General features: G+C 39.7%; 1 protein-coding gene across 2 annotated transcripts in view; it reads left to right on the forward strand.

Annotated features, from left to right (window-relative positions):
* Positions 1 to 596: 596 nt before the first annotated feature.
* NOX4 (NADPH oxidase 4) overlaps positions 597 to 14,704 on the forward strand; it is a 106,691-nt gene continuing 92,583 nt past the window's right edge. For both annotated transcript variants that reach the window (XM_009881185.1, XM_009881186.1), the window contains exons 1-5: positions 597 to 680; positions 9,280 to 9,390; positions 10,376 to 10,460; positions 11,112 to 11,209; positions 13,224 to 13,251. In XM_009881185.1, the coding sequence (XP_009879487.1) occupies positions 672 to 680; positions 9,280 to 9,390; positions 10,376 to 10,460; positions 11,112 to 11,209; positions 13,224 to 13,251 (331 nt within the window). In that variant the 5' untranslated portion in view covers positions 597 to 671. The remainder of the gene's footprint in view (positions 681 to 9,279; positions 9,391 to 10,375; positions 10,461 to 11,111; positions 11,210 to 13,223; positions 13,252 to 14,704) is intronic.

Raw genomic sequence — 14,704 nt, forward strand, 5'->3', positions numbered from 1 at the left:
GGGGGTGTCGGCCCTGCCCGGGGGGGCAGGATGCCCCGCAGGGATGTGGGTGGTCGGGATGTGGTCCCCGCGCGTCCCGCTGCGCGGCTGGCAGGGCGACACGCGTGTGCCCACGGGCCGGGGACGAGGAGGGGCGTCCGCGTCCTTGCGGGGATTCGGGACGCTGCGTTTGCTCTTTGTTAGAGCGTCTTTGGGAAAGTTTGGGGGAGAAGATGCGTCTTCTTGGAGGTCAGGTTCGTCCTGCCTTTGTCTTCGGCTCTGTTGCTAGTTTTTATTCTTTGGGTCTTTCACTGCAATATCTAAAGAGTCGAGCAGCTGTTGTACGCGGGGGGGTTTTGCCAGCTCGCAGTAGGTTTAAAGTCACAAAGGTAACGTTTTGTGAAGTTCATTGCAAGTGAAAGTTTCTCACATAGGGGCTATTCCTTCTAATACTTTAAAATACTTTATGCTAAACGCTCGAAGTTTTTTTCTCCCATTCCATATGTTTACGAAACTACATGCAGACGAGTTTTATGAATGAAATTAACTGAAAAGTTTGCACATGTAACTTTCACTTACAATCTCTTGTTTCTGTTTCATTTTAGTTTTTCTGGCTCTGCCTCAATGTATGGCTCTTCTGGAAAACTTTCCTGCTCTACTATCAAGGGCTGCAGTATTATTATTTGCATCAGATGTTAGGGGTGAGTGACCCGGACATTACTTTTTGCCCTGGAAATTGGGATGCTGGGAGATGGGAAAGGGACAAAATGCATTTGCTAATCAAGGATGACACCAACTGCCTGTTACCACTGCAAAGATCGAGTAGGAAATTACTGGGATACTGTTGACAGTTGTTTAGGAGTAGAAAGTGAACAGTGTTGAGAAGAAAAAGAGCCAGACAAGTGTGGGACTGCTATCCTTCCCCCTCCTTTCCTCCCTCCCGATATTCCCAGCTGCAGACAGGCTCACAGGAACACAAACATGCTCAAGAGATGACCGGAGCTCGGCATTTTGTCATCAAAATGTTAGCCAAGCTTATAGGTTCGTGCTGGCCAATCCTTTCTAATCCAGTTATTGTGATACATATTTGCTGGAGGAATTCTATCAATACGTCTTAGTTCTTTTAGGTCTTTGTCATCCTTGTAGTTCCCGTGTTCTGTGTAAATCATTGTATTCTATATAGTTTTAGGGTTTTTTTCTAACAACAAATCCTTGGAATCTGAATGGTTTAATGAAGATCTTAGTATTTTGATTTAGCAAGGGTAATATCCACCACCACCACCAGAAGAATCCAAAAAAGATAATTTGGGGATGTGAGATACGGGTCTGTCTTGTGAAGTTATCCACAGCTACGCTGTTGAAGTTGTTTGAAATGACCTCTATCCAAAGGGATAAATTAAGGGTTAAGAGTTTTCTGGAAGGTGCTCTAGGGTTGCTCACAATTTGAGAATCCAGGAAAAAGTGGATGAATAACATGATGCTTTGTAACACCGTTTCATACTCGGGAATGGATTTTAATGGAAAGTTCACATGGGGCAAAAGCACAGATGATGCACATCCCAACCCGCTGTAGAGCCTCTGAGTTTTATCTTTGGTAGAACCAGGAGATGTTTTTTTGGATGGTTGATATCATTACCAGAGCTAGCCAGCTCCATAAGCTTTTGTGAACTTGCTTGAAAGTCAATTGACCTGATATACTTTTCTCTTTTTGTCTTCTTATAGCTGACCCAGATGTGTTAGGAAATGAATCTTAGCAAAGGCAGTGCGAAAAGAAGGGAATAAACATACTGAAATAATTCATGATGGTGACTTTATAACAGAAAAAAACCATGAAAACATGTTGAATTTTACTATAATCTCTAATAGTGTTGCAGCTCAGCGCATCCATTTGAAAAGTGTGTTTGTTCCTGGCAGAGCAAGTGGGTTGTTTATAAAGTGATTATTCTTGGGTCAACATGTTGGGTCAGATTGTCAGCTGGTATCAATCAGCAAAGTTCCTCTCAATTCAGAAGACTCATCTGCCTTGTACCAGCTCATCACCTGGCCTTTTTTTTTGGTTTTCTTATACTTCAAAATGAAAGACACATATAAAGTAATGTAATGTGTGTTCAGAACCCGTGAGTTGATTCAAGCAACAGATTCATTGTCTTGGTCAGGAGTGAGAGGTTGTAGGAGGCCGCGCGTTTGAGTTGTGTCTGCAGCTGTGGGAAAAAATACCAAAGAAGCTTAGAAACTTTTTAAAATGAGGAAGAAAGCAAAAAGCTTAGTCTAAAAGGTACTTTTGACCAAAACTCTGAAACAATTTTAAACATTTTGAAAGCATTAAAGACTGTAAAACTTGTTCACAATTTACTTTTTACAGTTTGACTAAATATCGTAGAAACACCATTCTAAGATGCCAAAGTTAGCTTTCTCCCGTCTCTTCAATATGTGTATAAATCGTACGGATTGTTTGGCAGGCGTCGGGAAAACTGAACGCACTTTTCGTCTCTTCAGGAGACAGAGTTAGCACAGCCACGCTACAGCCGCTGTCCCCTTCCACAGGCATTTTTGCTCCTCTTATTTAATATTAGACTTGTGTAGCCACTGTCCACCGCATGGCCCAGCTGCACAACCAGTCTCCTCTCTGTTCCATACGCGGGTGAGTGGCTTGCAGTGTCTCTGTGTGACAGTTCTTGATGTTTGAAAATTTTGAGATTTATATGAAAATTCTTCATTGGTAGTTCAACAGTTGGTTGTTGTTTTTTTTTTGTCTTAAGAGGATGAACTTTTTAATGGATACTTTCATAAAAATTCGTTCCTTTTTCTGGCCAGTTAACAAAAAAACGGCAAAAGGTAATGGTATTTTTTTTGAATTAAAAAAAAAGATATTATCTTGTGTTTCAGTGAGGTCTGCTGAGGAGAATTTTTCTCTTTTTATACACTACAATAGCCTAAAATCTCCTTAAGAACTTCTGCACTTGCAGCACTCAAAGATTTACCACAGGTAATTTTATTGTTTTCCGAGTAACAGGATGGAGAACAAGAAGAGCTGCTGTGGTAAATCAGATTGTGATATGAAATGAAATCCTGGAGTGAATATCCGAATATATTCAACTCTGCCATGTTTTCATGCTATTCTTTTCTTTCTGAAGTGAAAGAATTCTTTCCTTCAGTGGTCACTGAAGTGGTTCACTTTCCTTTAGCCTTCTGCAGAAGAAGACAGATTTATTCTTTGTCGATTGCATCCTCTGCAGTCTTCATACTTAGCACAGGATATTAAAATTATCTAGGTATCTAACTCTCACTCCATCTTTCAATGTCAGTCTTTCAGATCCTTAATTCTATACCTGTAAAAAGGCGATAATAGCGTGGTGGTGTCCTGGAAGTGCAAAGAGAATAAATAAGTCAATGACAGTGATGTGCTAGGAGAAGGTTAATCTGTCTATTCAAGTTATGTTGTGTCAAACATTACCACTTTGCTCAGTTTCAGTCCTATTGATGAGACCACCATAAACTCTTCAGCGTGGAACCTCTGTCCTTGGAGGTTTTCAAAAACTAATTGGACAAAACCCTGAGGAAATTCGGTCTGAGTTTGGTGTTGAACCTGCTTGGAGTTGGACCTTGGAACAGAGGCATCCCAAGGTCCCTTCCGACCAGAATAATTCTGTGATTATGTGATTCTTTTGGTCTAAGTTAACCAGAACCTAGTGGATGTAAACCCCTTCCCTGTACTTTTGCCTTGATTAGCCGCCCTTTTGGATGCTTAATTGCTTGTAACACTGCAGATCAGAGTCTTACTACATGAATGGATTCCTTGTCACTGGTTCAGGAACATGAGTCAGATAAAAAAATAAATCTGTTTTTCACAATTTAATAAATGCAAACCTATGGCATTATTTTGCCTAAAGAGCAGAAGTCTGTGAGGCGTACAACAGGCACTGATTTCATATAAAAGATTGTGACAAAAAGAAAAAGAAGATTTTCTTCTCCACGCTCATGGTAGATACTATGGGATGTAGTATGTGTGAATTACAGAAAGGAAGATTCATAGATTACTTGACGTGACTCCAAAATCTCCATTATTAGAGGTTCTCAGTCGGAGAAGTTGTCCAAATGATTAATTTCCTTGAAGACTTCATGATTTCTCCCTTCACGTTAGCTTGGCTGTATTTTTTTCCAACAGGTTTGCTTGCATCTGACCAACAAATTCAGGCCTAAATTCAGTACTGATCTTATTGGAGAACTCAAATCGTGCTTTTAACAGCATTAAATGAAATACCTGTTTCTTGTTGCTTGAGTTCCCTGTGAATAGAAAGAGCATTAGGCTCATTTTGTCACGGCATAAAAGGTTTCTCTTTTCCTATTGCTTCTCTAGTCCCTGCTCAAATAACTCTAATGTAGTCAAATGGCTGTTAACGCAAGAGATAAGCTTCTGGGTTTCACACCCAAGTGAAGAAAAAGCATTCTCAAAAGGGTCTCTTTGGGAAAAGATTGAATAACTGAAAAGGGGACCGAAAAGGAAAAGTGCTGCCTCACTGCTTTCTCCATGCAGTTGCTGCCGTACTGCGCAGTAACCGCGCATCACCTTTGGGTCATCTTTATTTACTGATTGGAATATGTTCCAGCAACTTGCATGTCTCTCCTTGCTACTTCATCGTAATGATAAAGATTTTGCTAATGGAGGCCAAATTTTGCTTTCGTTGATCCTTGTGCAGCCCTCCTGCAGCCTGCTTCCCCCCCGCCCCACCTAAGCGTTGAAGGGAGCTGTGTCTCTTGACCCTTCGTTTTCCTTAAATCATGGTTTTGCTATTTAATTGTCTTGTTACCAGGCTGTTTGGGATTTGCTCTTTAGGGTGCTACATGTAGCAAAAATGTTTAATAATAGGTTTATGTTGCTATGGAAGCTCTGTGTGTGTGTGTGTATATATACGCAATTCAATTCTTCAATTTTTTTTCCACAAGATGAGCTTAAAAGGTGAGATAGGACAATATTTGTTGAAGTCTTCCTGTATTTTTCTCCCCAATACCTTTTGCAACCATAGATTGAATATTAGATTTCTGTGTGCAGCAGTTGCAGGTAACGGTCATCTCTGTATTTATAACTGACAAACTTTGGGGAATTCTGTGATACACAGTCAATTATTTTAGCCCTCAACTTAATACTGAAATAATTTGCCTAGCGATAGAGAAGCTCATTTCTCCTGCAGCACACAGAATGTCCAATGAGAACTGACTCTCTGCTTTTCTGTTCTACTTTGTACATTGTATGAGCGTAGCCAGGAGTCCATCCTGATTTCTGTGGGACCATCCATCAGGCTGGGGACAGCTGGAGAACTTACATTCCCGCTGCATCTCTGGAGCCTTCTCCTTGCCTGGAGAAGAAGTCTAGCCTAGTTTTTAGAATACCAGCTTTGAGTTCGTAGTGGGTCCAGTTCCCTACTGTCCTTGCCACGGACCTCCCCTGTGAATTTGATTAATTTTTTAGGTTTTCAAGGCCTCTCTGCCCCTGCATGAAATGAGATGACAGCATGTGTGGCTCTGGATAGGCAGAGTGCAGAAGGATGTTGTCAAATGCTTGGATTTGATATCAGCAAACGTGGATGAAAGAGAGTGTCCAGCAGAGATTTTGGGGGTGTGTTTTCTCTCTTTTTGATCCTACAGCAATTTAGTATGTTACTAACATGAAATAACATCTTTTTTTTTTTTAAGACAATGATAATCTTAGGAAGAAAAGAGGATTATGTTTCTCTCATTAGCTAAATAATAAGGATATATATTCCCTTCTAAAACCAGCGAGTTGCCTTGTAGCAAAAATGTTCTTTTATTCTGCTATTGTTTAAAAATCCAACAATACGCTATGTTAATTTGTTACTATGCCACCCAGGCAATGCAAAGGAAGTCAAGAAAGACACCACTTGGAAATCATTTGGAAAGAATTAGTTTCATGGGGTTATTTTTAGCCTTTGGATATATGTTAAGAGCAAACTTAGTACTCTGTTATTTTTCTGGGTCTTGAATGAATTGTTATTGTAAGCATTACTAAATGTATTAATTTACCATTGTTTTCAAACTGGTCATGGGCTTATTGCAGCAAACATTGCCCAACTTTGGTTCTTCAGAATAAAACCTTAAATGAACCATTGGTGAAACTATTTGTATCTGGAGAAGTTGTTTCCTCCTCCTTTTTTTTTTTTCTTTATTTTTTCTTTTCACAGATGCTGATAGCATTGAATTAGAATTAATATAAGGGCATTCTTCCATAGTAATTACATTATGAATGAATATCTGCTAATTGTTAAATAGTGGCATGGAAAAACACAAAGCAAGGTTAGTAGGGTAGCTTTTTCTACTCATCATAGCTGGTTTGTATTTTGAAGTTGTTTAGCATTTTACTTATTTCTTAGAATAAATTATTTCAGGTACTTAATACTACACAGTGTAGAACTTATTCTAAACTGTTGCAAACTAGACTGTTTTGTTAAAGTTTTGCAAGAAGAATAGCTGTGCCTGATAAAGGAAGTCTTGGATAACTGATATCATGCCTGGTTTATGTTTAAACTCAAAGAAAACAAACTCTTGAGAAACTAATGTTGTATCATATAGGTCATATAATAGAAGTTATTGCAATTTTGAAATTGCTTTACTTATTCTTTGTATTGCAACTTTTGTCAGCTTTTGGGTGTTAGTCAAGAGCTACAAAAATGGTTCTGTTTACTTCTGGGTTTGTATAACATTAGTTCTACATAATTCTTGTGTTTTTCAAATCATGCTCATTTAATCACTGAAATACTGTAGCACATCAGCAAGCTCTAATAAAAATGCTTATATGCATTTAATGACCATGTTTTTCAAGTTATTACTTTTATGAGGTGTATAGCTCATTTTTATCTTCTCTTTAGAGGAATAATAATTAGTGAAAATTGAGACAGACTTGTATATGCAAACGACACATTATAAAGACATTTTACTTGCCATTAAGTCTAATAATTTCAAGGGTATTGCCATTTTATCTGATAGTCCAAAAATATTTACGATGTTCTACAGTCACTTTAAGCAACTGTGGGCAAGTATAGAGAAATAGTTATTGGGTTTGTTCACTTTTTTTTTAAAATCATACTTTGAGGTGGAAAGTGGCATCAGCATTCAATAAAATCTCAGCTCAGTCGCTGAGGTTGTGGCCATTGTAGCTGGTGCCCAGTTGTAGTCATTGCGGTTGGGCTCTGGACCAGTTGGGAGAGTCCAGAGGAGAGAGGAGAGGATGATCTAAAGTCTGAAGAACATGATTTGTGAGGGAAAAGTAGCAAGAATAATCTCTCATTGTGCACGTGAACAGAGTGTGAAGTAACAGGTGAAATAGAAGCAAGGGAGGTTTTATGTAAGGGGAACAAAGGACTGACATTGCATTGGAAGAAAGAGTGGAGGAGGTCTGGAGAGTGGAAAAGAACTAGGTGATGTGCTTCATTCTAGTCTTATTTTCTGTAATTCAGTAGGTTAGAGGTGCCTCTGTTGTAAGTGTCCCTCTCAGTGTAAGTTGTGTGAGATCTGCTCCAGGAATGTTTGCCAGGGATCCCATATTTATGTGACAGAGAACAAGGTAGAGCACATTTTTGGGAGTAATTGCTCTTATGACCAACTTTTGAGAGAAGGTACCGCTATGACTGCTTTGTCCTGTGGAAGCGGACAGTGTCTGGTGAGGAGGTCCCTGGCACTCAGGTCTAACTAAATAATGTAAAGTAGCCGTAAGAGAAGTGGGACTTAGGTGGAAAGCTTGATCCTCCGGGTAAACTAAACATCTTTACCTTCTGGTTGTCTACTGGTATTGGGCCCAGAGGGACTGCAGAGAAGGTGGGGTACGTGGGTGCTACTGACTGAGAGAGCAGGCAGTTCTGCTGCTTTACGGTACTGAGAAGCTCCTGTCATGCCGTTGTGCTTGTGATCTTGCTAGACATGCTGAAGTCCACTTATTTTGTTTACTTTATTTTTACTAGTTCCTGTATTCATCCATTTCTGCGATGGGAAGATAAGTCCATAAAAGACAACTAATAGCAATTACAAATTTTGAAATTACAAGGCTTTTCTAATAATTTTTGTTTAAAAAAAATCCAAATAAATAAAACCTCTTTGTTTCTCTCCAATTTTCTTTCTTCTTCTTGAAAAGAAAGATGTGAATATGTTTCACTGATGAAAATTTTTTTGACTGAGAAATATCAGATGTTCTTTTTTTTTAACATAACGTTTCATTTTGAAAAAGGAATAAATCTTTAGTAATTTTTGTTAGAGAATTTTTACCTGTTCAAATAATTCACATACCTCTGTAGTTGCGTTATCTTATAATATTATAATAGTTTTTAATTAATTTCTTCAGGAGTTGAAAAACTTAGGGTTTAGGGAACATTGTAAGAAATATCCTTCCAGAAATCTGTTGACAGTCTAAAAGCATCTTTTATGTAAGCTAGTAAAATGGTAATTCAACCTAATGACTAGGAGAACAATGACACCTTGCTAACTTCTTTAAAAATCATAAATGAATGAGAATATAATAAGATTAAAAAAATACAGGGTTATGACATTAATATGTGCTTTGTTCATTTATTTGACAAGTGTTTTTGTTCTAATTATGTGAGTTCCAAATATACCAGTGAAAGCATTAGTGAAATTAGATTTCATTACAGTTCTCAGCTATTGAGTAGTTAAAATGAGGAAAACCTACTTTCTTTAGGTCCAAGTACGGCACTGTGTAGTGTGAGTGGATGAGGAGTTCTGTGACAATTCCATGACAGTCCTTGAAACAATGTTATCATTTCAGTTTAATTAAATCAATATTTTTTTTACATCTTTTTCTGGCTCATTTACCAGAAAATCATTACACTTCACTTAAGTGGTAGTCTAGTGTCTTCATAGTATTTATCCCTCTTTCTTATTTAATTATGTCTGTTCTAGCTTTCAGGTGGTTTTTCAGTGGATGCTTATTGTTGTCTCATATATGTTTTGTTCCGCGTGGCTTTGAGCACTGGTGGGGATATTGGTTCTTTCAGCAGAAAGTTGTCATTTGCTGACATTATTGCTGACAAGATTAATTTTGAGTAAGTTTTTGATGCGAGGGTGAGAGCTGTTTCCCCTAGAGAACAGGACAGCAGGCTGTGTGTACAGTAGTTTTCCCAGTGCATGTCAAACATCAGGAAACTCCGCTATCCTGATGAGGTAAGAGAGTATGGGAACCATTCGGGTTCACAGCAAAGAAAGGAGCTTGAATACTGACAGCTGAACCGTTAGAGTGCCTTTTCCCCCTGTAATCTAACTCTTGCTATATTTGTTCAGCTAGGATTGTGTGTTAGCAGAGCTTCAGCATCTGTCCTCAATCTCAACTGCTGCCTGGTCCTTCTGCCCATGTGCCGTGTTCTCTTGGCCTTCCTGCGAGGATCGCAGAAGGTAAGTACTGTCCTCAGAATGCAGCAGTTGAGAAGAAGAGGGCCCTGTCTCTGTTTAGTCTAAAAATAATAAGAAAAAATCTGGTGTATCCCTGTTCATTGTGCAGTATGTGCCTACGTGGTGTGAGTGTCATTCAGCCTAGAGTCATGACCCCTTTGAAGATGGTGCCTTGGCTGGCATTGTCTGGTTCGACCGGACCTGTTGTGAGGAGGGTTTCTTGGAGGCATTTTTGAAGCACAGGGGCTTGCTGTGGAACCGTAACCAGATGAAGTCTCCTCCTTTCCCGACTCTAATATTAAAGACATCTCTCTCCTCTGTGCTGCTTCCTGGTAGAATTCAACAGAGCAAAAAGAACTTTGTCTCTGCATGACCGCAAGTGTCCTACTGGAGATGACAGAATTCTAAATAAAAATACCGAAGCTGATATAATCGTTATCATGAGAGGAAAAAAATGTTCTGGCAAAGCTATGAGGGTTTGTTTTCTGTACCAGTGTTCAGTAAACAATAGTTTAGCTTGTTTGTGGTTTGTCAGTTGCTTTGACAGAACATAAGGAATGCTTTGAGGAACATCCATGTTTTCTAGATGGTTGAAAATTGAGCCTATGAGCTCTGTTCCTCATGTGACAGTGCCTATAAATTTATATGCATAGGCAAATATACCTTTCCCTCTAATACTGCTCACTAAAGAGTCAGTGACGCCTACAAGAATTAGTGCTGGAATTCCTAAATTTTAAGGCCAGAAGGGACATTACTTTATGTGTTCTTGACCTCTATGTAATACTGATCCAACTGTAATTTCTTCATTAAGACTACGAAATTGGGTCCTTGACATAATCCTGCAATTTTTTAATTTAGGTACTGTGCTTGCGAATGTGTTAAACTTAGTAAAAGATGAAGGTGCTATTAAATCACCTCAGTTGCTGTTAGTATTTTTTTCCTTTGCTTTGTTTTAGAAGAGAGATTGCTTGAATTCTTCTCTTATTAGGTTGCCAGCAGGAAAACCAGAAGGCTGCTAGATAAAAGTAAAACTTTTCACGTGACGTGTGGTGCTACAATATGCATCTTTTCAGGTGAGATCTTACTGTGCTGAGCAGCAGCTTGTTTGGAAAATGCATGAAAGCGGTATTTTGTGGTTTTTCTTATCCAGTACATTTGGGGGTAGTCTTGCTCTGTGCTTCCGTGCCTTAAATTGTGAATGCTTTCTCATATATGTGGGGGTTTTGGTTTGTTTTTCCTTTAAACACGGGCTTACATTCTAATACTGAACCTTTCCTTAAAATTCCACTTTCTAAAAGGACACGTATATGAGATCAGGTCAAAATCTGCCATTGTAAGTGACCTTCAATTATGCCTGAGGAATTTGAGTGGAGAAGCAGGATGCCACAGGCTTATCTGCAGAAGAGAGAGCTGCGGAGGCAAATACCCCTTTCACTGAAGAGGAAACGTTCTTTGGTGGACGCTTTTGAATGTTGTCTCCCAGCTGAGGCATTGCAGTATGGAAATGATTGCACTAGTGTTAAAAAAAAATATCTTAAAATCATATGGCTTTCTGCCATGAATATCTATAACCTGATTTGCATTAGAAAAATAATTCCTTAATCCCCGATGCATCTCATGCAGGTTATGTGGTTATGGTTTGACATCTGGGTAGCCACTTTACTTCAGAGGAACATCTACCTCTTGTTTACGGATCTCAGCTTTATTTTTATTTTTTTTTTCAGTCTTACACGTTGCTGCTCATCTGGTGAATGCTCTTAACTTCTCTGAGAACTACAATGAAGACTTTCTGTCACTAAATGCAGCAAACTATCGTGGCGAGGTGAGCCAGCTGTCCTTTTATATTTTGCTTTTTAAGTATATGCTTTAAATATGTGATTATTTGTATATCCAGTTCCATTGTGTGATCCATCCTATGATCTCTATAGCGCTGCTGATTTTGTGCTCTGAAAACTCACTACCATGTGGATTGCTGTGGATTTTATTTCTTTCTCTGGACAAAGCATGTGTTAAGCACTTTGTTTAAGCCAGCAGGATTCAGACTTCTGGATTGTGAGGTGGAGAATGCTGTCATCTAGGCCTTTTACCTTACACCCTGTTCTGCTTCTCCACAACATGCTTTAACTTTTGGTCAGCCCTCAATTGGTCAGGCAGTTGGACTAGATGGTCGTTGTAGGTCTCTTCCAACTGAAATAGTCTATTCTAGTCACCTTCTGCTTCTCTCTGTTCCTGTTTTGGGAAAATACATTCTGCATTTGCAGTATTTAGACTATAGTGCTATGTGACATATACTGGGGATTTGAAGATAGTGAGATTCGAGAGTGATTTTGCATTTTTAAACTGCAGTGGGAACTGGGGTATATATGCTAAGAGTGGGATTAGTTATCTGCGTGAACTGGGCTGGAAGCTGATTTCTAGTTATGAAATACTTTGTTTGCATGACTTGTGACTGCGGTGCGGATCTCTTGAAGGCGTACCAAAGTCCTAGTCCCTCCTCCAGGTGCTTGCTTGTGCATTTGGCGCTGGAGAGATGTTTGCAGATTTTAGGAGTAAGACCAGAGTCCAAGACTCTTTCTTCTTTGGGCTACAATCAAGTTCTCATTTGTTTATATTCGTTCTAGTCTCAAGTCTTCTTTTCTACCAGCTTCATTGGGAAAGATTTAGAATGACCCTATCCCAGCTGCATCCTTTCCTGGAAAAGGAGAGTTTGACTCAGCCCAGCCTCATAAGGACCAACAACCAAGGTCTTCCACTCCCTGGGTGGATGATCTAATCACCGAGCTATTCTATGGCAGACAGACATGCCAACACCAACTATTGTGCTGAGGTTCTGGATTGAACTCAAGTGTCTGCATGTGTTAGGAGTGGTTTAACACACTTAACCTCATCAGGAACATGAGCAGGAGTTTGCCTCAGGCAAGAACGTGCCAGGGTGTGCGTGGCAGCCTGTAGTAAGCAGCCTTAGGAGTTTTGCAATAGGAAATGGAGATAATAACAAGTTTTCAGTAACTCTGGGGTCAAAATCTCATGGATTTTAGGTGCTCTGGTAGCTCTTTGAACCTTTGTGCTTGAATTCCACTTAAACGTGTTTTTTAACTATGGTGGCCGGTCTGGATGCCACTGTCATCTTCTGCACATGGGTGCTCATGTTTGGATGCAGACAAGGTTGGGGAGAGAGATGCTTCGTTTCTCCCGTATGAAAGCTGCTCACCTCCCCTCACTGCATCAAGTTAAAAAAAAAAAAAAAGTTTTTCTCTGCAGTGAAGACAAAACCTCAGGAGGCGTAGGACTCAGCGGGGGTGAGGCAGTTTCCTGTGAGATTGACATATCCCCATCTTCCTTTCACATGTGGTGAAGGACACAGGAACATCTGGCCTTGTATTATCAGCTCCTTTGTGTTCAGTCCCGCTTCACTGCAGTCCAGTGCAAATCTCTTGGTGATGTAATTGGCTGTAAAATGCTCGCCGCTGGTCTTTCATTTAAATTCAAAATCTTTCTCTTCTGCTCCCCTCTGTCCTCCCAAAGGTGTGAGGTAACTGAGTAAAGTTAGGCTTTCAAATAATAACTAATTGTAAAATTGTCTGGATCCTAATTTTTCATAATAGATCAGAACTGTTTTCATTGAGGGAGTGCAAAGGTTAAAGGTTTAGTTTATGTTGAATTGCAGTCAGTGTAAACTGCTACCAAATACCAAATCCATTCCTGCATCCAGATTTAGGGAGTGCTTATGCCATGGAGCACATGAGCTTTATGACCTACTTATTATTATTGCGTTATTCATATGGATATAAAATCGTATTTATTGACTTCTTTTTTTTGGCCTGTCTGTTTTTCAGGACCCGAGGAAACTGCTTTTTGCTACTGGTAAGTCTGTTGCAAAACTGAATGAGAAGGTTTGCTGCTTCTCATCATCACTCTCCAGACAAAACATTTTGATGCTGGGTTTGCATGCTCCATTTGTTGTATCTCAGCTAGGTTGAGATGTGTTATTTGTGTTAATATACCCTGGGTTTGCTTATCCAGTAGTCAGGAGGGAGGACTTACATAAGCCCTGTAGTAGGATGAGCAACATCTTCAAAGCTGTTGTTGTACAGATGAGTCAGTGGAAAATCATCGGTTTCAAACAGGGATTCTGCATAATATTAAACCCAAATTCCTAAATGATCCAACTTCTAGAAAAAGAAACACAACAAAAAAGCAGTCATCTTGCTTCAGCTGGTTTATTTAAGGGTTGGTTTGACTTCAGAGCCATCTAAACTGTTACACGGGAATCAGGCTTCAGCTCTTAAAAAGAATAAATAAGCAAAGACATTTTTGGTGCAAGGCTTTAGAAGGGAGCAACGTTTGGGTACGGAGGGGTAGGCACAAGCCGGAGCTGTAGTGCTTCGCAAGCAGGTAAAGGTCCTTTCTGAGGTCATCTGTCTTTCACTATTGCTTAGATCAAATGCAAAAATCCCAACTTGGGAGCGTTTAGGGCAAGGTCCAAAGGAAGCGGTGTGGACAGCAATAAATGGGGTTCTAGACCTGTCAAACCCAAGACATTTACTAGAATTGGCAGCCTGTGGGAAAGGGCTTTCCAAAAACCCGAAGCAAGGTTCAGGGCAGTTGAGAGTAGAGGAAGTGAGACAGTGAAATGATAGAAATTGAGGTACAAGTTAACTGCTATCTGGAAATAAGTTGGGTGACTGGTGTAGTTAGTGGCGGAAGCTTGATAGAAGGTAGCTGACAGAGGAGGGAGCTAAAGATGAGGAGGGAGAATCAGAACAAGCAGCTAGGACTATATTTAATATCTTGGAAAAAGGAGAAATTCTTCTTGGGGTGAAGAATGAGTGTAGAGACCCCATCAAATATTGTCACAGCTTCAGGGAACATTTTGAGACCTCTCTAGTTGAGCAGAGGATCTGCAAGGTGGAACCCCTTGTATCCTCGGCAGCCAGGAAAATACTTCATTTTCAAAAGTTTGAGCACATTGTTACAAAAAGCAGTGATTCCAAGTCATCTTAAATGTAAAATTACTCGGATCACTCCCCATTCTAACAGCAGGTAATTAACATTTATTATTTGTGCTGTGGGAGTGCCCAGACAGGGACCAAGATTTTTCTGCAATGGGAGCTGTACAGATAAGCAAATAAAAGGTCTCTTCTCAAACAGTTCATAACTAGATTTATTGGTGATTTTTTTTTTTTAAAGCGGTGAAGAGAAGGAATAAGGAGTTAGAAGGATTTACAGTGCGACAACTTTTCAGATCAGTCCAGGAAAGAACCTCCTTGCTTAAGGGTGTGAGGCTGGCTCTGGGAAGCACAAGTATTCAAGATTA

Source organism: Charadrius vociferus, unplaced genomic scaffold (genome assembly GCF_000708025.1).
Source record: "Charadrius vociferus isolate BGI_N301 unplaced genomic scaffold, ASM70802v2 scaffold1, whole genome shotgun sequence".
NCBI lineage: Eukaryota > Metazoa > Chordata > Aves > Charadriiformes > Charadriidae > Charadrius > Charadrius vociferus.